General features: G+C 39.3%; 1 protein-coding gene across 1 annotated transcript in view; it reads left to right on the forward strand.

Moving 5' to 3' along the window:
- LOC139950595 (uncharacterized) overlaps window positions 1–23,916 on the forward strand; it is a 55,803-nt gene that overhangs the window by 3,492 nt on the left and 28,395 nt on the right. The window contains exons 2-8 of the mRNA XM_071949350.1: window positions 7,170–7,414; window positions 8,357–8,575; window positions 10,196–10,348; window positions 11,186–11,371; window positions 15,090–15,181; window positions 15,969–16,095; window positions 17,386–17,532. Of these exons, the coding sequence (XP_071805451.1) occupies window positions 7,193–7,414; window positions 8,357–8,575; window positions 10,196–10,348; window positions 11,186–11,371; window positions 15,090–15,181; window positions 15,969–16,095; window positions 17,386–17,532 (1,146 nt within the window). The 5' untranslated portion in view covers window positions 7,170–7,192. The remainder of the gene's footprint in view (window positions 1–7,169; window positions 7,415–8,356; window positions 8,576–10,195; window positions 10,349–11,185; window positions 11,372–15,089; window positions 15,182–15,968; window positions 16,096–17,385; window positions 17,533–23,916) is intronic.

A 23,916-nucleotide genomic window follows, 5' to 3' on the forward strand; every position in this document is an offset into this window, starting at 1 on the left:
AGAGATGGGCTGCCCAGAAGAGGAGTTCAAGCAAGCTATATAAGACTGATTTGAAGAAATTCTGAACAGAGAGATAGAGAGAGGGTATCCATATGTTATAATCTTAAGAAGCAGAGGGCAGCTCAATCAGCTGATCCATCTCCTTCAAAGTTGAGGATACTTTCTCCTACATACACTAGATCGACTTGATGGTTACAGAGTGCTGTTTTGATGGGAAGGACAAGACTTGTTTTGTGAAATATTGTACTTGAATGTATGCAAAGTAAATGCTAACTGATCTCTGCTACTCCACCAAGGTGGAGATTACAAAGTGGTGTTGGTTGGTTCTTGGAATAACTCCATGGTTAGTTCAACCTTAAATTATGTCAAGATTTAACAACACAGGTCTCAAAATACCCACTCCACCCACAGCAGTTGCCGCGATGCCCTGTGCTTTTGCATTGGTGCCCTTCTTTAAAGTTTCAGTACAAATTTACAATTTCGTCGCAGAGTGCCCCTTACAATTGCAGTGCCCCTTCAAGAGCAATGTTCAAGGCCTGGTAACAATGTAGCCAATACCTTGGAACCTGACCACCATCTGACAATGTTAGTGTTAAATTTTTGCGTGCTTTCGTATGGTATATATTTTTATCTACATGTAAGTACGTTTTAAAGATTGGCTCGTTAACTACACAATTTTCTTAGCAATAGTTAAAGTACATGTACTGTAGATACCACATGGTGTTTTGCAAATTGAGCAAATAAAACAAATAGAATCTTAAAGAATACTGCTTACTGGCTAGGATGTAAGAGTCCATGTAAATGATTACAATATATAGTAGGCGTGTGTTTATAGGAGACATGTTAAAAAAACAATGCTTGAACATTCTGAAATAGCTGAAATAGCAGTTTTAAATTTTTCAGTCTTTTCTCCCCTCAGTTTTTTATGCATGTGAAAAGCTACATTTACACTATTGTTACTGACAGAATTTATTTTACTAACAAAGGGAGCACCCATCTCTTCCTGCATGTGTCATTTTTTTAATAAAAACTTCATCCCAATTCCCAAATTCCAAATAGCAGCTTAAATTGTTTAGCTCTTTTATAATAGCCTACATTTTATCACAATTAATGCATGTTTCAACCTTTAAACATCTAAAAATTGTAGTTATTCCCTTAATATAGAATTAAACAGTTCATCCTACTTCTCTTGTGGACAGAATTTTTAATTTTGTTTTGCTAAATTGTTGTAACTGTTATTCCAGCTGATGTTATGAAAGCTTAATGTCAGTCACGGTAATGTCAGTCACGGAGGTTAATTTGCATAATTATCAAAAAATTCATGAATAATTTTTCCCATCTAACTACAAGTTTTGGTTACCCTAGATAAGATATAATGGTAATATGGATTTAGATCTGTAGCACTTTTAACTTGAAGAGAAATTTTAAAAACATATTTACACTTTTTGGTTGTGTCGCTTTTTGTAATGTCATACACGGCAGTTAACGACCCCCCTAGTCGGAAAAGCTGAACATGAAATTTAAAAGTTTCAATGCTGTGTGTATTCAGGTCCTAGTATCCCCCATGCCAAACATGGTTAAGATAGCTGTCATTGTTTAACCATGAGAGCTGATTAGATATTCAAAATTAGTAAAAAATGTAATGTCAGTCACGCTGGAATTGCCCAAAAGGGCTTCTGAAATTCAGTCTTATTCGGCCTTATTTGAAAAGTATTGACAGAAATAACGTAGAAGTACACTGAAATGAAGAGCATGTCTGTCATGGCCGAGCGGTTAAGAGCACCGAATTCAAGCTCTGCTGATTCTGTTCAGAAGTGTGTGGGTTCGAATCCCGGTCGTGACACTTGTGTCCCTGAGCAAGACACTTAACTATTATTGCTTCTCTCCACCCAGGGGTAAATGAGGACCTGTGAGGGCAGAGATTGTGATTGATTTAGCCAGGTAGTGCATTTGTTGCACGAGGCTGTATACTCCCCAGGGAGCTGAGGTGGTTTAAGTAGTGAATTAAGGCCCAGTGACCAGGGGTAATAATTTAAAGCGCTTTGAGACACCCATTCGGGATTGAAAAAGTGCTATATAAACTCAAATATTATTATTATGTATAAAAACAATCGGTGCAACTCAAATTTTAAAAAGAGAAATTTGTATGTAAAAAATGGCTTCCAAAACAGAGAAAACAAGTCACAAAAACACAGAAAATTTTCATGTTATGAATGTCGGCAACAGTCCCCAATTAATATGTATGGATAGATTATTTCATATTCTACCTGGAAATGTTAAGTGAGACCGGATCGTTCCTAGTCCAGTCAGGATACAATGATTTCCACCGTTAATCCAAATCTCACATTACAAAAAAGTCAACTATTAGACAGAATGGTTTTCTTGCACGGGTGATTGGCTGACGATGACATCATCGACTGATAGGGCAGCTTGCTGTTTTTCATTGGCATGGTACCTTGACCACCAAGCCTAAGTTAGTCAATAACAAAAGTGCCCGTCTATACCATGGGCTGAATGAGGAATCAGCTCATTCAGCCCTTAGTATAGACTGGCGCTTTTGTTATTGACTAACTTAGGCTTGGTGGTCAAGGTACCATGGCAACGAAAAACAGCATGCTGCCCTATCAAGGCCGGTTTATAGTCGGTCGCGCGTTGGTCGCCCGATGGAAATCTTGCGTGCAATCCTAAGACTGAGGCCTGAAAACTGTGTCTTTTTATGATCGCGTCAAGATTTCCATCGCGCGATCATCGCGCGACCGTCTATAAACTGGCCTTCAGTCGATGATGTCATCGTCAGCCAATCACCTGTGCAAGAAAACCATTCTGTCTACGTTGACTTTTTCGTAATGTGAGATTTGGATTAACGGTGGAAATCGTTGTATCCTAACTGGACTAGGAACGATCCGGTCTTGCGTTTAACATTTCAAGGTAGAATATGAAATAATCTATCCACACATACTAATTGGGGACTGTTGCCGACATTCATAACATGAAAATTTTCCGTGTTTTTGTGACTTGTTTTCTCTGTTTTTTAAGCCATTTTTTACGTACAAATTTCTCTTTTTAAAATTTGAGTTTCACCGATTGTTTTAACAATTTACTGGTACATTATTTTGGTTGAGACTTTTCAGAAAAGGCTGAAAATGACCGAATTCCAGAAACTCTTTTGACTAAATAATATTCACATAGAGGTCACGCATGAAAAAACGCTGCATATCCCCGCAGATAAATAACAATGGGGATTAGTGTACTGCAGGTAGACTGTCAAGAACCAGGCCTCGGCGGGTTTAAACCACTAGTTGAAAACCGATTCAATACACTTTGATTCCCATTCATAAATACCTTTTCGGTCAAAAAACATCAACACTTTTGGTCAAAAGGTAAAATAAATGCAAAAATTATAATTGTTCAATGATTGCTTTCAACACAACACCCCTCCAGCTATGAAATGGTAAGGCCCTCCGCCGCCCTCGGGTAAACAACTCCTTATAAGGGAATTCTTTGCGTTCACGCTTATCGCATGATGTGGCACAACTGTCCCGGCCGTTGCTCTCGGCCAATAGAAATGAAGAAACTGTCTCATAAGCACAGGTGCAAGCTCGCTTGTCACGCCCATGTTTCAACACTTTTTACCGGTCATAAACAAAGGTTTATACACACCCATGTGACGCGCTCTCCACCAATAGGAACAGCGAAACTGTCCGAGGTATTTATGAATAGATGTTTAAAACCAAAATATAATATTAGGATGGGTGGTTTGCCACGGTGATTTGTATTGTTATCCTGCCCTCCACTTACCCCCCCCCCCCCCAGTCCACCACCGGTATACAACGTACATTTGCAACATTTTATACGCAATTTATATCTAGCGGGGTTGCTGGCTTCGTGCAGCATCCCGTTAAGATGAACAGCACAGAGTTGTTATAAAATGCGTAGAAATTTTGAAAACAAGTCATTTCCAGGTCTAAAATGGTTACAGAAGGGTAGGAAATGGTGGACTTTCTTGACAGGTTGTAAAAATAGGCAAATTCGTAGTGCATGATGAGACATGAAACTGAAAACTATCGGAGGATCATATGTTATCGACCCTCACATGTTTTCAATCCCCAACTTGGATTCTCGTTTACCGCGAGACTGTGTAATTAGCTCCACCAATGTCAGAAGCTCTGCTGTTTACTCATGGTCTGTACTTTCCTCAGGCTTAATCATGCTGGGAATAAAGTTCCCTATCGTATGTATGTACATGGTTGCTCAAACATGTAGAAAATTATGAGTTTTTGGTGTAGCATTATTATGCCAACAACCAAATGAGTCAAAGAAACATCATCCAACCTCGAAAGTTCAAAACAAAATTATTACTGCTGGATTGAGTTTAAGTTTCATTCTCCTTCAGTCACTAGATAGATCACAATGTGGTTGCTGTTTGGGATTCTATGGTGTGCCAATATAGGGGAAAAAATTGAACTATGTTAAGTGAAAATGAAAAAAAATTGTTTGATTAACTGCAGACTGGAATAAATTTGGGTTTCATAAATAATATGGTCTACATAAAAGAGAAAATATAAAAGATTGGTTTCTTGCAAAAAAAAATAATAACAAAATTGCTGGTCTGAAATGGGGAAAACAGATTGTTATGAATTGATTGTGCTTCAAGGGGGCTGGGGTGTTTTACTGTCATGCTTTGTGATATCTCCGGATTCTAATCTAGTAGCCATTTGTTTTAGGACAAAAATGTAATTAAATTTGTTAAATAATATAGTAGGCCTAATTGAATGATATTTTTTATTTATTTTGCACGTCATACTAGCTTCTGAATATTCAATAAAATACCAACCAATGACAGGTTTGAAAACAATATGACCTCGCTCCAGTGTCATTGTTGAAAGGTTGGATAGATGATTTTTTTTTTAAATCATTTAGTTTTTGATGTGAAAATTGTTCCTGTTATCCTACTGAAAACACATGACACCAGGTTATAGTTCCGACCACAAGATGAGATCTACACTACACTGTAGATAGAGGGTAGAGTGTTCTTAATTTAAATGTTGACAGTTAGCCTAAGCTACATTAATTAACATTTACATTTACAAATAGGCCAACAATAAAACAAACAATGCATTACCGGGTTACTTTTGAATGTTGGTGGTAGAATTGTAGAAAGTCAAATTTTGGTTCTGATATATGGATTTTTAGTTTTTCTATCTTTTCTATACTACTTTTTACATGATGTCCAAGACTCCATGATGACTAAGTAATCCTAAAATTCTGCATGCGATGGGCCTTGATCTCCCTTAATTTAGATCAAATTATATTCTAACCTGTCCAGCAGAAGGATTGTACATGATACATAAAATCATTTTAATATAACAAACTAGTATTAATTTTCAGAGCTGCTCATATTGCACACCAATTAAGTTCCTTTGGGCATGTGCTCGAGCATTTCCTCTGCACAATTTTTTTTATGGTGTCAAAATTAAGTGATTTAGATCCATTCTTCAAGAAAAATATTTTTGGGAAAAAAAAAGGAAACAAAAAAATCTCTCAGAAAGTGCTGCCGTACACAGACTCTTTTCCCTTAATGATGCTCTTTCAAAAAAGAGTGCCAAGGGCTGATAGCTCAGTCAGTAGAGCAGTGGCACGCTCATCCGGAGGTCATTGATTGGAGTCCAAAGTAGTAATATTTAGTGGGGTCAAAGGACAAACTTGTTTTTAAAAAACTGTAAGCCTACAATCATAAAATTACAACTCATGATCATCAGACAGTCTTAGGCCAAGTCTAACACCGCGACTTCGCCTACACTCTACAGCAACGGCTAGATCATGCGCATCTGCCTTTTCTGATCATCAGCACTGATAGACACGCTATCTAGCCGTTGCTCTCGCTGAAGTCGCCGTTTCGTACACGGCCTTACTCTGTTTTTCAGTGTTTTCTTGGCTGTTAGACTGGGTGCCACTTACATCATGGAGGAACTGTTGTGCTGCAATAGTCATAACCCTCCATCTTGAAGAATGGAGAGTTAGGGTTGTTATAACTTGGTGTCACTCACTAGTGTTGTAATTTCCTTCCTCCAATTCTCAGGTTTTTTGTATGCCATCTTTGGTATGTGAAGCATTTCTGTCATGAATTATCATTTCAACCAATCTGTTTTAAACACAACTTCTGGCGACTATTGACCACTACCCTCCTTTTAAAAACATGACCTGTTTACCCAATTTATACCAAACTTGCTATCCTCCGCAAATTTTCTGTCGATAGGGCATACAGCAGAGGATTTTTAAGAAAGATAAATATTGTAAAATTGTAGTGAAGCATTCATCTGTGAGTACAAATTAGCAATCATTTACAAGGTGAAATCTGGACTGATCAATTTCATGAGCTGAAAGGAAGAGTCCATATTTTAAGAAGAGCTTACATTCTGCTAACAATGAATTAATTATGCGTTCCATTTATTGAATATCAGAATGTCCCTTGACCCTTATGATAGTTAAAGTCTTAGAGGATTGTCTTATCTTTCACCATAATATGTGAGTTGAGTTGTGCGTTGGTTCTCTGCTGTGCCATGAGAGTTTTCCAGACTATCCGGTTTTCTTCCCTCAAGAAAAAATCAAACACTTTCGATCTTGGCTGTGCTCTATGGTCATAATGGGTTGATGTGGCTGGCAGCTGAATGCGCCCTTGCATGCTTGCTTCTCGAACACGTAGCTGCGTCCATCCATCGCAATTCAGCTCTAGCTGCGAGTAAGGACGATTAGCCCGCCAAATTATTATTATTATTAATTATTATTATTATAACAGCCACAAATGGTGAATACTAGAATAAATTTATTTGGACTTATAAACATTGGCACCTATAGACCCATTGCACAACATGCAGCGCACTTGCACTATACGCGTATCCTTTCCCCCATTTTGGGGGCAAAAACCATGCACAAAAGGATGGTACACACGTTTACACAAGCATTGGTACGTAAACATATGTGTGTACTATCCTTTTGTGCACATTTTTACCCCTAAATCGGCGTCGTATAAGCGAGACTGCGTGTTGTTCAAAATGGTCTATAGACACAGAGTCTACGTATATGTATTTTATGTTTAAAATTATTTTGCGAAATGTTTTAAAGCTTGTGTTTCTTGTAATTGTTAATGTTAAACATTCTTGTTGATTTAGAATTGACATTGATACTTTGGACCATGGAGGAGCCAGATAGTCTTGATTGGTTGAAGGAGCTTCTTGAGGAGACACAACTGCAGAAGTTCTTTACCAGCATACATGACAGCCTCCATCTATCACGTTTGGAGCATTTTGACTTTGTCAAAAGTGATGACCTGGAAAAAATAGGAATGGGTCGTCCAGCTGTGCGACGCCTGATGGATGCAGTAAAGCGACGTAGACGACGGACATTCCTTGAACGTGTAAGTGCCAGTTTTGTCTTACGTTCAATTTTCTTACCGTTTATGGCATGTAAGGAAAAGGGTAAGAACCAGTACAGTGTTGAGTTATCGTTTTGTTACAGTGAGGAAGAACCCTGGTAAATTACTTGAGGGTAAACCATGTGTAAGCAGAAATTCATGATTTAGCAAACTCCAAAAAGCCACTGTTGCAGTAGTGCTCAGTTGCGAAAGCAACCTGAAATTATTGTAAAAAGTTCTGTTTGTAAAATGTTCTGTAAAAAGTGTTCGACAGTTCACTTTGTACCTGGGACTGGTATGGCGAACAAAAAAGCTGCTGGTCAAGACAACCCCTGCAGAAGCCTACATGTACGTATGTACATGTATCATGTTAAAGGCATGGTACTTATCAATGTACTACTCAGTATGTGAAAGGTTTTTTTTGAGAGCGGGAGGAACATCCATATGACTTCAAAAATGCTTTATCAAAAAAGGCCAAACCATCAGGACTGTGACAACTACCATGTGTAAAGAAAAGGGCGGTTTATATGCCATGCTTTTATAATCCGAAAATTACGGTATACATTATTTTACAACCTGTTCTTCAGTTATAGACTCCTTGGGCATTCAAAATTGAGCCTGGGTTAAATTTATTCAAAATGATGGCCATGACCTCATGTTGACCTTTTATTCTTGTTTTAAAGCTCCTTTCGATTGAGTATCAGAATCAAGACCATGTAAACCACATGTCATAAAGTTGTAATGTGTGTCTTTTATTGGAGCTTAGAAAACCACTAATTATAGGAACAGCTGTGTGATTGTTTACAATCACTATCTCTAGTTTTAAATTACCTTTTTTTCAGTTAAATGTTACTTTGTCATTTTAATTTCTAACATATTAAGTTTTATGTTGAAAATCATAATACGACATTTACAAAATAATAATTTTCTATTGCAAATTCAAAGGTTCTTAATCGTAAAGGGGAAAGTCACATCCAGACAACTAAGCCCAAGATAAAAACAGCCATTTCAACCCCAGCAGATAATCATCCACCAAGCAGTAGTGTGACACAGACCTTGACATGTCTGATTGGGGAAGCAGAATTAACATTGCTGGAAAGGCTTGGTGATGGTTCGTTTGGAGTGGTACGTAAAGGCTTGTGGACAACACCAGGCCACAGAAAGGTTAGTCCATCAAGATTGTATTAATTGTTGTTCCTATTCAAGCATGAGATGCTTTCTTCCAAACAGCTCATGCCATGGCAACTGGTTTTGAATCCCTTATTGTTTTTATAAAACCCTTTATAGCACTAATTTGGAATACCACAAATCAACGTCAAACTGTCAGGGAATGATTTATTACCAGAGACCACACCGATACATGTCTTTTCCTTTTCCAAACCCCCCCCCCCCCCCCCAAATTTGAGCTCAAGGTATCGAACTTGCGAGATAATAATGAAAGAAGAAAAAACACCCTTGTCACGTGAAGTTGTGTGCGTTTAGATGGTTGATTTCGAGACCTCAAGTTCTAAATCTGAGGTCTCAAAATCAAATTCGTGGAAAATTACTTCTTTCTTAAAAACTATGGCACTTCAGAGGGAGCCGTTTCTCACAATGTTTTATACCATCAACCTCTCCCCATTACGCGCCACCCAGAAAGGTTTTATGCTAATAATTATTTTGAGTAATTACAGTTTAGTGTCCACTGCCTTTAAAAAAACATTCATATGATGCACATATGTTTTCTTCCATCAATATGGTTTTTTGTTTGGTCATAATGTTCTCAACTCTGGATCTGTTTACACAGGGCTACATGTATGATATCACTTTTCCCTTTACACACATTCTGTTTCATGCGTTTCACACTTCATGGGACCAACTGCTCTACGTCCCATCCGAAAGATGAAGCAATGGGTAAATCTCTTGCTTAAGGACACAAGTGTCACGGCTGGGGATTTGTACAATACAAATATTTAAAGATTGAAGTTCACGGCTCTGTAGATAGACGTATGGGAGATTCATGATTTGTTTGTAATATTCTCTCCACCCAATTTACATTATTTTTTTCTGTCTGAAACTAAAATCTATTTGTGTTGATATAGAAATTACCTGGAATTTCTCGTTATATGTAACCTTTTTGGTTTTGTGCAGAGGGTATCCTCAATGTTCCCATACTTTAACACACTATTATCCCCTTGTACAGAAGTACAATGTACCCCCTAAAGTTCTTGATTTCCTGAGTTTCATACATGTCCTAGCTTACCATGGGGGGAGGGGGGGTTCATGTACATCCCATACCAAATGAAATTTCACGGTGACAAATGATAATTGATGATAAATGATGTTTCAATTCCCACAGTGGGGTTGGGACTTCACCATCACAGGATGCCTGGGAATCCGAACAATTAGCCTACATGGTTTTTTAACTTTGTGTGTTTCCCGTAATTAAAAAACCTTGGAAGCCATAAATTACATGTAGCCCCCCAAAAAGTCGACGTGGATGTAAATCAATGAGAGTAGAGGAATGTCTATGGTAGGCTAGCCTACAGCAGCTGAGCAGACTGCATGCTACTCTATAGCTCTACATTGTAGGTTTGTCATGGCGTGGTTATAGTTGATCCAAATCAAGTTGTGTTAGGAGAGGTGTGATGCTGGGAACTGCGGTCATAGACTCCACATTTCTATCTGACTGCCTGGCGTTGAACCAATTCTAGCGAGTAGATGTTTTTTGCTGTGTGTGACTCCATCTGGCTGAGCACACTCAAACTAAGGCTTGGTGTGCTTTTTAAATTATTTTATTGCCAGGTTGATGTTGCTGTGAAGTGTTTGAGAAGTGACACAGTTCGTCAAGCTGGTTTCTTTGAGGACTTTGTCAAGGAGATTAATTCAATGCATTTGCTTGATCATCCTAATTTGATTCGTCTGTATGGAGTAGTCATTGCCACACCCCTCATGATGGTGAGTTAATCCAGTATCAGCAAGTTACAAATGTATACAAGATGGAAACTTAATCTCCACACTCAATACAAAATTATGGTAATACTCATTCGAATACATCTTGATAATCGTAAGGTTGAAAGATTGTAGGCTTCCAAGGGCTAGAATCTTAATTAGTTGTCTGAATAACCAGCATATTTGACATGCTCGTAAATGCCTTCAATAAGGGAATCAATGTGTGGTGAAGAGGTTTTCAACTAGTGGTTTAATCCCAACGAGGCCTGGTTCTTGATAATTTTACCGAGACGAAGTCGAGGTAAATTATGAAGAACCATGCCTCGGTGGGTTTTAACCACTAGTTGAAAACCTATTCAACACACTTTGATTCCCATTCATAAACACCTTTTCGGTCAAAAACATCATCACTTTTTGGTCAAAAAGTAAAATAAATGCAAAAATTATAATTGTTAAATGATTTCTTTCAACACAACACCCCTCCAGCTATGAAATGGTAAAGCCCTCTGCGGCCCTCGGGTAAACAACTCCTTATAAGGGAATGCTGTGCGCGTCGCGCGTATCGCGTGATGTGGCACAACTGTTTCAGCCGTTGCTCTCGACCAAAAGGAATGAAGAAACTGTCTTATAAGAACAGGTGCAAGGTCGTGTGTCACGCCCATGAATTAACACTTTTTACCGGTCATAAACAAAGGTTTATACACACCCACGTGACGCGCTCTCAGGTATTTATGAATTATTATTAAAAAATGGTATATGTAACTTTAACAAATATCTTTGTGTGTTGTATACAGTATGTGTACTAGATCTCTGTTTCATCATCCTTGGCAATGTGCATTGTAGGTTACTGAACTTGCTTCTATGGGTGCACTAGTTGATCAGCTTCACAGTCATCCTGAAGAATTCTTGATTACTACACTGTGCAATTACACTGTACAAATTGCATGTGGAATGGAATACCTTGAAGCAAAGCGCTTTCTTCACAGGGATCTGGCAGCAAGGAATATCCTGCTTTCCTCTATTGATAAGGTAATTTCAAGTGAAGTTTGAAGTTGTGCACAGAAGAGTCTAAGTCTAGTAATTGTTGCAGTTCTCACCATGTTGAAGGATTGTAGCTCCTAGAAGACCTGTTGTCTGGCCTCATTATTTTTAACAATAAGCTCTGCTAATCTTTCAAAAATGCTGCACTGCTGCTGATGCCTTGGCTCAATTAAGAACTTATTGCTCAAAGGAGACACAGCACACAGGTTGGTTTCAGGAATACCACTTGTGTTGCCAGGGCTTGCATTGTACTGGTGCACAACCCGGTCACGCCTGACTGGTTTATTGCTGCACATTACAACACAAGGACTTAAATAATGAAGACTTGTTGCATAATTTTTTGTTTAACTATGCCAAAAAGTAAGTGATGAATCTTGATTCACCACCCTATGAAGATGCAGAATGGACAATCCAGTGATACTCATGATAGTCATGCTAAATCTTACTAGTCCAGCAGATGACTAGTGGAAACCTAATACACTTTGTGATAAAAGCATAAAGTTTGGCACATCTAACTTATACCATAGTGTTAAACATTCTAAACAACTTTAGAAAATGCTTCTTTTGAAAGTGTGAGAGTCTTCAAACCTACTTAAATAGAAACTTAAATGAAACTCTAAGTTCCCTAGTTGTATTTTATGCAAATGGCCACCATTTTGATAAAAGTATTGACGCTATTTTGAAAATTGAAGAGGTTGCTACTATGGTTTCCAACACAGTTTGAAACACAGTTTGAAAGTATAAATTTACCCTTACCCATTTTGGGGGTTGGAAAACAGCATGTCTAATGCAGAGTTTTGTCAAACGACTGGTTAATGCCCTTAACATTTGATGGCCGTAGCAATTTGTTTGGACTGCTTTGGTTGTCAGTCGTTTATGTTAGCAGCACGACAATTCCAGTGAGAAACAAGAACACAAATGCCTCCTGAGATTAAACTCAGTCTTTGATAGTAGTTTCAAATAAGAAAAAATACAGACCAGTGCAAGTTAAGATTGTAAATAGGTGATTAAAAAAGTGGCGACGAGTTCTTATATGGCCGTTTTAAACGAGCAGGGTCGAGTAATTTTAAGGAAAATCCCATTCTTCAACACTAAAAAACAATGTGTGTACGTGTGTAAGTCCTCTTACCATATTTTCCTGCGGTTAAGAGGCTCGGCGGACAAGGCGCAGGACCCTAAAATCACCCCCCAAAAATTCAAACAGCAGCAGACAAGGCGCACCGCCGCACAAGGCGCATGTTTAACCGCACACAAAAGAACACCGGGCGCCACCCGGTGTCGGTACATTGACACAAAGACGTAATTTTGTTGCCTGCAGATATCGACCTTCATCCAATCATCCAATGCAGTCTATTGTTAACAACATAAATCCGGCCCAATCAGCGGGCAGAAAGCACTGTCTGAAGTTAATGTTGTTTGCAACATGAACCCAGGCCCTCCCTTGACATCCGACGTCCCACAACGAGGATCCTTGCTGATACAGATAACATTGCAACGATAGACTGACGTAGCGTGTGAGTAGTAATGTATCCGTCGCCCGGGAGGTCGCTGCATTCATGCACATTATGCACCGTCTGGGGGATTGCGGCATTGTTCGAACGAAAATACGGTCTCAGTGTCTGAATAGCCTTGTTTGACTGCATTATTGAGTAAATATTCTTCACACAAAGACCGTTGATTTGAACTGGACAAAAAAATAAATCGTCAGCAGACAAGACGCACCGAAAGATAAGACGGACCGATGTTTTTGGGGTCTAAAAAGTCGGATAAGACATCCGCAGGAAAATACGGTAGTGTTTCATGTCCCTATATTACGTAGACCTCCTTAGTTTTGGGGTCCACACTTCCTTGTAACAGATCAGGTTTGTTATGGGGTCAAGCTGTTTCCCTTTTTTAAAGAATTCCTCTTTGATGTCCAAGTTTTAAAACAAAGACTCTTTGTGTGGTCTATTGTTCAAGAATACCCCTAAAAGGCCAATGCCACAGTGTGTAAACAGCTGCAGTCTGATCAGGGACCTGCTCCTGTTCCCCTCTTCTGTTAGTATTTTAACTTGTTGGCATCACTTTCCATTGGTTCATACTTTCCATATTGGGATCTTCACCCAACCTGGAACCCTAGTGTCCATTTTGTTATAGGTCCCCGGTTTGAATGTGTTAACCTTCCCACACACACTCACACCATGGGACAAGGCAAACACAATGTTTTCAGTTTCGCCAGAGCAAAATTCTAATTTCTGACTTGTATATAACTGGGAAAAGTAAACAAAAATAAGGAAAATATACAGTGTCTGCTGTGCAATGCCTTTTGCTGCGCTACTTTCATGACATGTATGCAATACAAAAGCATAGTAGACCTACATGTATTGTGGTAGTTTGTTATTGGGGTTATATTTTTGATAATTTGAAATATCAAACCTTGATCCACTTTAATTCTACAAGTTGGTTAAAGTCACCTGGACGACCCGAGAGGGCGCTGTTCGTGATGTCAATCGATGCGCGATATTTGAAGAGAAAATGTCTGGGTACCTGATCGGTATGATGCACTATGTACATTGTACAGAGCTACGGTCACGAACCATGTCTGCATGCACTATTGCTGCTGTGCGGGCAATCCACTCGGATTACCCGCACGGTGAATCGCATGCAGTGCCAACACAAGATCGCTTGGCGCTTGACGTAAGCTTAAAACATGCCCTTAAAGTTGAAACATTACCCGATATTGTTTTCACATTAAGCAAATTCTCCTCTAGGTTCGTCACGTCTTTCAGGTACCTTTTTCGACTTCCCACTAGCTAGAAAAATTGTTGGGATGGTGTCATGTTTTAGAATAACTTTTCTCTTCATGTCAAAAAGTGTGGTGCATTGTATTCTGGATTCGAAGCACGACGGCTCGAAGTGTACACTGTACAGCGCTGAATAAAGACGATGTACTGGACCACTTTGCAAACTGACCCCATCTATAGTTGTTTTGCTGCATCTAGCAGCAATACACTTGGTCGGCATTGCCCGAAAAATGCAAGAAAAAACTTTTGTTGAAACGTACACACTCAGGACTAAGACTTGCATGTACTTGCACGTGTGTTCGATGTTCGATCGAGGCAAAGTCTGCCTTTTTTTAATTATACAACAGCAATATGTACACCATTGGACAACTGCCTTTAAGTGCTGAAAGTTTCATTCAATTCACAATAATAGACAATTATAAAGAGTCAATAATCAGAAAAAACCAATATCACAAACTGTACCTATTGGTTTAGAGCTTTCTTAGGTTTTTTACCATTGTCAATACATGTGGCACTACTCAATCTGTCTATTTACTGTAAACGTAACAACGAAACAGGTAAAAATACAGAATTTCAACAAAACCAAGAGCTGATTGCAGGACTGTGTGGAAACAGCTTATATACAAAGACTAAAGCGTTTAGAGCTGCATACATGTACATAGGCCTACAAGGATCCTTGTAAACAGGCTTCCACTATAATTTGAAAATGACATGTCTGCTGAACTCTATGTGGGGCAGGGTGAACATTCAAGCACACTTTGGCCGGCAAGGCCCAGGAATGTAGCAAATACATTGACAGTATGTAAATGAACCTTTGCTTAGCCTGTTCCTATTTATTGACTTAAATACAAATGTGCCAAGGCATAAGGTACACTAAAGTATCTCATTACCTTCTTCGTTTTGAATTGTTCATTTCTAATCAGATTAAAATTGGTGACTTTGGTCTAATGAGAGCATTACCATCATCAGACACATATTATGTCATGACAGAGCACAAGAAAGTACCTTATGCATGGTAAGTAGTGGTAGGTTATGACTGTTACTTAAAGATACGTTGTGGTGTCATGTTTTTTCGTCTCCCAATTTTATGAACTAAAATGCTTGTTTTACCTGGAGCCAGTTTGGGTCCATTGCAAAAAAAAAAATTTTATGTAATAAAACTCTGCATTGAGGATAAAGAATTAGGTTTTATAACATCGTATATTCAGGTATTTCTAAGTGCTAGGAGTAAACCAAAAAATTGCCATTTCTCTTCAATGTGGATACAAATCTTGCCCAAGTATATTTGTTTCATAGCAGTCAGAAAGCACTGAGTTGACATGAATTAATACAAATACGATGAGAATTATAACAAAAACTGTTTTCTGGTAGGAGACAAAAGAGTTGATACATGTACTTGGCTCTTGGCTCCAGCAGTGCAGAACATATTATGTATTGTGTTAAGCAACCTTTTGTGCTTTTGTTTAAAAGAAGCTCTCTGAAAAAGGGCCCAGGGGTGGATTTCACAAAGGTAGTCCTAACTTAGGACTAGTCCTAGGCAATGCTAAGAGATAGGACCAATTCTTAGTTAGGATGAGTTACTGGTCCTAACTTAGGACCAGTCCTATCTCTTAGCATTGCTTAGGACTAGTCCTAAGTTAGGACTACCTTTGTGAAATCCACCCCAGGGGACTCCGTGGTAGTAGAAAATATAGCAAAACAGTTCACTTAAAAACAAACATGAAGCTACAAATGTTTACACAAAACAATTGGCTTGCATAAACAGTGTACATTATAACACGCCATGCACTATTATGTTTCAGGTGTGCACCTGAAAGTTTGAAAACAAGACAGTTTTCTCATGGAAGTGATGTTTGGATGTTTGGTGTAACACTGTGGGAGATGTTTACCTTTGGAGAGGAGCCATGGCTAGGTTATAATGGCGCACAGGTAACAAATAGTTATTGCAACAATGTTTTTGGGAGTTCAGATATTCAGTATTTGCCATGGTTCTGTTGTGCAGACTATTTGAGATGTCTCTTTGGGTTTGTAGAGATTTTCAAGTAATTCATTCATGATGTTGACACTACTAGCTCTGGAGTATTCATTCATGATGTTGGCACTACTAGCTCTGGAATAGTCATTCATGATGTTGACACTGCTAGCTCTGGAGTAGTCATTCATGATGTTGACACTGCTAGCTCCAGAGTAGTCATTCATGATGTTGACACTACTAGCTATGGAGTAGTCATTCATGATGTTGACACTACTAGCTCTAGAGTAGTCATTCATGATGTTGACACTACTAGCTCTGGAGTAGTCATTCATGATGTTGACACTTCTAGCTCTAGAGTAGTCATTCATGATGTTGACACTGCTAGCTCTGGAGTAGTCATTCATGATGTTGACACTACTAGCTCTAGAGTATTCATTCATGATGTTGACACAACTAGCTCTGGAGTATTCATTCATGATGTTGACACTACTAGCTCTAGAGTAGTCATTCATGATGTTGACACTACTAGCTCTGGAGTAGTCATTCATGATGTTGACACTACTAGCTCTAGAGTAGTCATTCATGATGTTGACACTACTAGCTCTGGAGTAGTCATTCATGATGTTGACACTACTAGCTCTGGAGTATTCATTCATGATGTTGACACTACTAGCTCTAGAGTAGTCATTCATGATGTTGACACTACTAGCTCTGGAGTAGTCTTTCATGATGTTGACACTACTAGCTCTAGAGTAGTCATTCATGATGTTGACACTACTAGCTCTGGAGTAGTCATTCATGATGTTGACACTACTAGCTCTGGAGTAGTTTTTCATGATGTTGACACTACTAGCTCTGGAGTAGTCATTCATGATGTACCGATCAGCACTATGCTGGCACATTCAATTTAAGAGATGCTCTTTTTAATGGAAGGGTCCCATGCATAGCTGTCATATTCAGTGATGTGCCGAAGGAAGGTGGTGTAGTAGCGGCTCTTGACTTTTGCTTATCTTGCATGTTAGGAAACCAAGAGAACTCTTGCCCTTGTTGGAGGTGGTTTCACTATGTCTGTTCCAGGACATTCTGTGAGGTGTTTGGCTGATGATACTGCCTCACGAGGATTGTCATGTATGGAACAAGTGAACTACACAGGTGAAGGCTGAATAATCAAAAAACTTTGCTCCTGAGTCATTGAATTGTGGAATAAGCTTTAACTGTCTGCTTCTAATAATCTTGTTTTACAGATTCTGCATAAAATTGATAAAGAAAATGAACGTCTTTCTAAGCCTGTCAGTTGTCCCATATCCATATATGAGCTTATGCAGCAGTGTTGGCACATATCTGCAGCTGAAAGACCAACTTTCAAACAGTTGAAGGAGAAACTAGTTCAGGTAAATATTTTATTCAAATATTAATGGTTAATGATGAATGTCTTAATCACCTAATTTAGCCTTTACACCAATGTGGGGCAAAACTGAAAGGATTCGTTTGGGATGGTGGTTGCCATTGGTATGGAATGGAAAGAACAAAAAAAACAATCCACTGCAAAAAATATGTAAGCTACTGTCACACCATGGGGCTGGATTTTCCCTGGCTGACTATACAATGGTACAGCTAGACCGAGACGAGACACACACAAATGATTCCTAGTGAAACATTGTCTGCATTCAACAAAATTGATCTAGTTTATTAACAAAGAAAATAATAATGTCCTACAAAGTCAAAGAAACCCAAATCATACCCAATACAAATCAATGAGCTAGTTCTGTTCAAGCTAGGGACTAGATCTGTACTGTATTCTACAAGATTCTTCCTAGATCGACTGTTCTGGATTGAGGTGCACTTTTGTCCTCCCTACACCATGGAGGAAGGAAGAGTCGATCTGTGGTACCGCGGCTACAACGACACCTCGTAATCACCCTTATACCTGACGCAAAGAATGTGCTACCTGGCGTATATGAGTTTGCGCGTGCGCACTTGGTTCTTCACGCAACTATGGCGTTGTATGTCATATGGATATAATAAAGAAAAAACTACTTTTTTGAGACCTGATAAATTTTGTGTACGCTTTTGCCCACCAAAACGAAAAACCTAATTGAATACCAACCACCCTCGTGTGCTAATACCCAAATTTTTAACCACCGACAGGAAAGTCACAAAAACTGCAAAAAATTGCTATGATATTTCCATGTAAACACCACAAATGGTAAATGAAGAAGTGTATGTTCACAATTCTTGTCTCCAATGATTCAACTTTACACAAAGGCAACGGTGCAGAGTACAAAGAGATCTAATCGCGCTCACTAATCGGCCGTCCAGCTGGAGGTCTCCTATCTTTTTTCACTGGTCAGACAGGGGCATTGTCATGGTATTCTTTTGTTACTCTGCGGTTTGGTGTGCCGTTCAAGCTCCTTCTCTTCCTTCCTCCATGCCTACACCACAAATCCGTAAATCAAGCACAGTCAATCTAAGACAATGAAATCTTAATTTCTGTTTCCTTAAACCCTCCACCAATTGTCTCTCAATGCATGATTGTTCATTGCAGGTAAAAGTTCAATCTCGTAGTTTTCTCTGATTATATCGGGGGGTTGTGTGGTTACTTGCCCGTCTTCTTTGAGTGACGATACTGCAGTTTTCCGTTAGACTGCTAGAGCTCTTTCCAGCTTCTCCTCAGCAGTTCTGCGTCTGCCTCATGAGTTTGCCTCAGGACAGTTCTGATGAATCCACACAGGATTGATAAGGTCCACACAGGACAAGCTCTGGGAAGTTTTGTTTCATCCACTCAGGATTTTAAACTTCTGATGAATCTGCACAGGATTGATAAAGTCCACACAGGAATAGATGTTGCGAGCCTTGAGTCAGAACATTATTCATACGGACTGCTTTCATTCAACTTCAACTCAAGACTGGCTAGAAACTACTGCACATTCCACCAGAACAATACAGAACAAAGGGAACTCATTCCCAAGGACAATACAAGTAAATACCAACATTCCTTAAAAGCCCCTCCCAGAATACTGCCCTCTCTGACACCTTGAAGCCCTGATTTTAATACAATTGGCGCCCTCTTGGGACCCTCTTAGTCTGCCATCGAACTTCTGACAACCTTAAAGGAGCTAATTTAAAGAGGCAACCTTGCACAGGTAAAACACAGCAAAAATATAAGTTAAACATACTCTGAACTAATTAACTGGGGTTTGCATAAAATAAACAAGGCACTTGTGACAGCTACCGTGGTATGTTAATCTGGTGAAATAAGTAGCTTCTTACTTGTAGGATTTGAATTATGGAACTCTGAAACTCCCCCCCCCTCCCAGAAATCGACCATCACCTTATATCTAGCAGACCAGGAAATCACTGTAATACAGTTTATCAAAGTGAAGGGCCCTGGGTGTCACGCTCAACTACAGTTTTGAAGTTTTGAAATGGTTGACATGACTGCGAGAGTCGTCGTCTGGTTGATTGTCGATGGCGGCATCATTTACAAGTGCCATAAACACTACAGGTTCATCAAGTTAAGTGCCCTGAGGAACACCAGCCACCGTTTCACACCAATCAGACTTTCTCTTTTGTACTTTACTCTTTGGCAGCGACCCGACAAGAGTTGTGCAATCCAATGCACCTGACCACCCAAGTCTGTCATCTTGGTGACAGCAGTGGTATGGTCTACTCAGTCAAAAGCTTTTGAAAAGTTAGTCATCGTACTAGCCCTTGTGGCCTTACACTTTCGTATTACACTACAGTGACGTCCTGGATATCAGGGTCCATTTCTGGCGCGGAAAATTTTCAAAGCTTCATAACTCAAGTCTTACCTGCAAGAAGTCGCTAATATCAACAAATTCACATTCCACGGCAGCATACATTTTTACTGCGGTGGGTTTTGGTCGTCATATATTCTTCACAAATCCATCATTTTCATGAAATAATGCAGCTCCCATTTTCGTTCGTATTCTCACAGAGCTGTTGATAGTATAAAACATTGTGAGAAACGGCTCCCTCTGAAGTAGCATAGATTTTGAGAAAGAGGTAAATTTCTCACTAAAATAATTAAAGACTTCTAGCCAGAAGTCTTTTATTCCTATCTGAAAGCACACAAATGCGTCCAACAAGGGTGTTTTTTCTCTCATCTTTTTTTCGCAACTTCGATGACCAGTTTAGCACAAATTTTTATCGGCTTGTTATTTTATGCTTATGTTGGGATACACCAAGTGAGAATATTGGTCTTTGACAATTACCAAACGTGTACCTTCCCTTTAAGGCCTTCTTTCGCTTAGCAACTAGGTTCTAGATGCGAGGAGTAACCCAAACTTTACCCCTAGTATGCATCTTGGTTATGCAAGATGGGAAGAAAGTGTCAATCGATTGGTGAAGTGTGTCATATAGGGAGCGTGCATTTCTCAGACACGTCATTGACATCGTAAACTTCTGACCAATTGTGATTCAGGATCCAAGACCCATATACTCTAATGTTGCTATCTGGCATTGGTCGCACCACCACATTTCATCAACGCAATAATGTCACTGTACACCAACACATCTGTATGTGTGCGTACATCCACGGGTTGCACTCACGAGTTTGACACGACATCTGGTGTGCTCCAGGGAGATACATTGGCGCCCTACTTGTTTGTCATTGTCATGGACTTCATCTTACATCAGTCGCTCACCATAGAATATGCTTACAGTGTGAGGAGGTGTATGTCGGCACGACGGACGGCCGTGAAAATTCCCGCACTTGCATACGCTGATGACGCCGTGCTGATTTCTGACAATCCGGACGTAGCCCAACGCCAACTAAATCGCTTTGAGGCAGCATCAGCCAAAGTAGGTCTGCGTCTGAATGCCAGCAAGACGAAAGTCATGTACATTGGAGACATTCCACACACTACCATCTGTACAACAGCCGGCCTCCCTCTCGCATCCTGTGATGACTTTTGCTACCTGGGATGCAACGTTGCAGATAGCTGAAGTGCCATTCAGCGACGACGGCAGCTGGCATGGGTCGCTGCTCGAAAAACTCACACCTGTGTGGGATGGAGTAGCCAGCGATAAAGCCAAAATGCAGCTCTTTAAGTCCACAGTCGAGACAGTGCTTTTGTACAGCTGTGAAGCTCTAGCGATCACCGACACCATGGCCAAGAATTTTGACGCGTCTCGCCGAGCTCTCACGCGTTACAGCCTCGGTGTGCACTTTCCAGTACGACTGTCCAACAAAGACTTGTACTCTCGATGTATGCATAACACCTGCCACAACAACCCTGCTGAGAAGTCGTCTTCGTTTGATCGACCATGCTCTTCGGAGACCTGAGGTGCCTCTCGCTACCTTCCCTCCACTGCACCTACGTATCACAGCTTATAGACGACCTCAACGCAATCAGCCTAAAACACGATCAAGCTGTTCAAGCTGCCCTGGATCGGCCTGGATGGCAGAGAAGAATTTCTAACATTGGACAAACCCGTGGTCACAACGTCTCCAGCCGAGTTAGGCCCGAGTAGCGTCAACTATATATTGGTCGTACTTTCTGCCTAAGTGTTGTGTTGTGAATGGGAACATGGGAAGTGCGGTTTTATCATCACACAGCGGTGGTCACTCAGTCCATTCGGTAAGATAACTTAAAGGTCATCATACAGTTTGGAGATATTGGTGACTAACTTGTAATGTACATGGACATGTAAGGCATTGTCTCGAGTGGGCTGTTTCACTACTTGCACAAACGTATTAGAAACGATTTCTTGTAAGTCAAGACGATTGAATTCTCCCACTATGATCACTCCTGTGTTCAATTGCTTGGTAAGACATAAGACGATCAACGGTGGTGTTAAATGTGATTAACAATGCAGGGTATTTGCAACAGGACTATTCAGGGAATAGATTACATAGATCTTGAGGGTTATTATTATTACTATTAGTATTACTTTTTGCTATTTTTATTACTATTACTTTTAGTATTATTATTTAGGTGTTCGGCTAACAGCCGAACAACTATTGTTATTGTTATGTTTTTTGTTTTTTTTTCCCTCGTCTTCTTCTTTCTCTCCGAAACTTCTCCAGCAATTTTACACAAAAGTAAAGCATGTACAAACTTAAAACTTACTATGTACATCGGCAATAGTGAGTAGATGAAACCGCCACTTTTGGGGAATGATGACGTCATTGATGACGCCATGACATGGTTTTTAATGTTGAAAAATTATCATTTGCTTGTTGCTGTCATCAAAAAACAACTTTTGAGCTTTTTAAACAAAAGTAAAGCTTGTACAAACTTAAAACTTACTATATAGGCAATAGTGAGTAGATGAAACCACCACTTTTTTGGAATGGTGACGCCATTGATGACGTCATGACAAGGTTTTTAATGTTGAAAAATGACCATTTGCTTATTGCTGTATCTCATGAATATTAAAGCTATGATGTTCATACTTTGGCATCGAATAGATAAAGACTTCAGCAAGATTTGAAAAGTTAACGCCAAAATTGTATGACCTTAACTTCCGGGTCGTTTCCCTGGGTCAAAGTTCGCCTTCGTGTATTTTACATCAAAAAAACAACTTTTGAGCTTTTAAACAAAAGTAAAGCTTGTACAAACTTCAAACTTACTATGTTCATAGACAATAGTGAGTAGATGAAACCGCTAATTTTTGGGAATGATGACATCATTGATGACGTCATGACAAGGTTTTTAATGTTGAAAAATGACAATTTGCTTGTTGCTGTATCTCAAAGAATATTAAAGCTACACATGTATGATGTTCTTACCTGGGCATCAGATAGATAAAGACTTGAGCAACATTTGAAAAGTTAATGCCAAAATCGTATGACCGTAACTTCCGGATCGCTACCCTGGGTCAAAGTTCGCCTTTGTGTTTTTTTCATCAAAAAAATTTTTTTGAGCTTATCTACGGCATAACTCAAGATTGAGATCGATTTTAACCTTGAAACTCAACAGATAGTTGAACCTTAGTATCAAGACCCCACATGCCTAATTACGTCAAAATGACGTCATCGGGTATTAAATAACAATAAAACAACGTTTGAAATTTGTAAAAATCATATGGAACGATTTTGGGGGAATTCCCAACAGCGCTCTCTTTTGTCCACCAAAGAGGGCGCTGTTGATTATCAAACCTGTGTACAGCATCCAGTGCAGGGGTGAGCTAGATTTTTAAAGGGCTTTTATAAGTTGCAAAAAAAAAACTGATGCCAAACTCACACAAACATATTGCATTTGTGAAGAAACAGGGAGTTGTTAAAAAGTGTGATATAAGTTTAACTATAAAATAACACCACATTGCAAAAAAAAATCATCTTTATGGTTCAATGTTTTTGAACTACGTCATCACGTAACTTTCAACCGAACCCCGTGTTTTTGTAATAAACAAAAATTCTATGTCTAGTACTATTATTGTTGTTATAATTATTATTATGTAACTGACATACAGATCCTTGTCATTTGATTGGTGGAACTTACTTCACGTGACATTCACTATTACTCCCATCCGCACCGGCGATCAAAAAGACCTATTCGACCTATTTGGACTGTTCCATTTCACTCGGCTTCGCCTTGTGAAATAGAAAAGTCCAAATTTTACCTTGCGATAATATTCCTCCCATTCCACTCTGAGCCACTCAATATTTGTATACTATTACTTTGTACTATTGTTATTACTATTGTCTTATCCAAACCAGAACAGTTAAATGTGCATTCGGTTTTTATTTGAACACTAAGACTTATTCTATGTAAGAGAAAATTTATCACATTTATCTTTATTTGTTG

Source organism: Asterias amurensis, chromosome 18 (assembly GCF_032118995.1).
Source record: "Asterias amurensis chromosome 18, ASM3211899v1".
Taxonomy (NCBI): domain Eukaryota; kingdom Metazoa; phylum Echinodermata; class Asteroidea; order Forcipulatida; family Asteriidae; genus Asterias; species Asterias amurensis.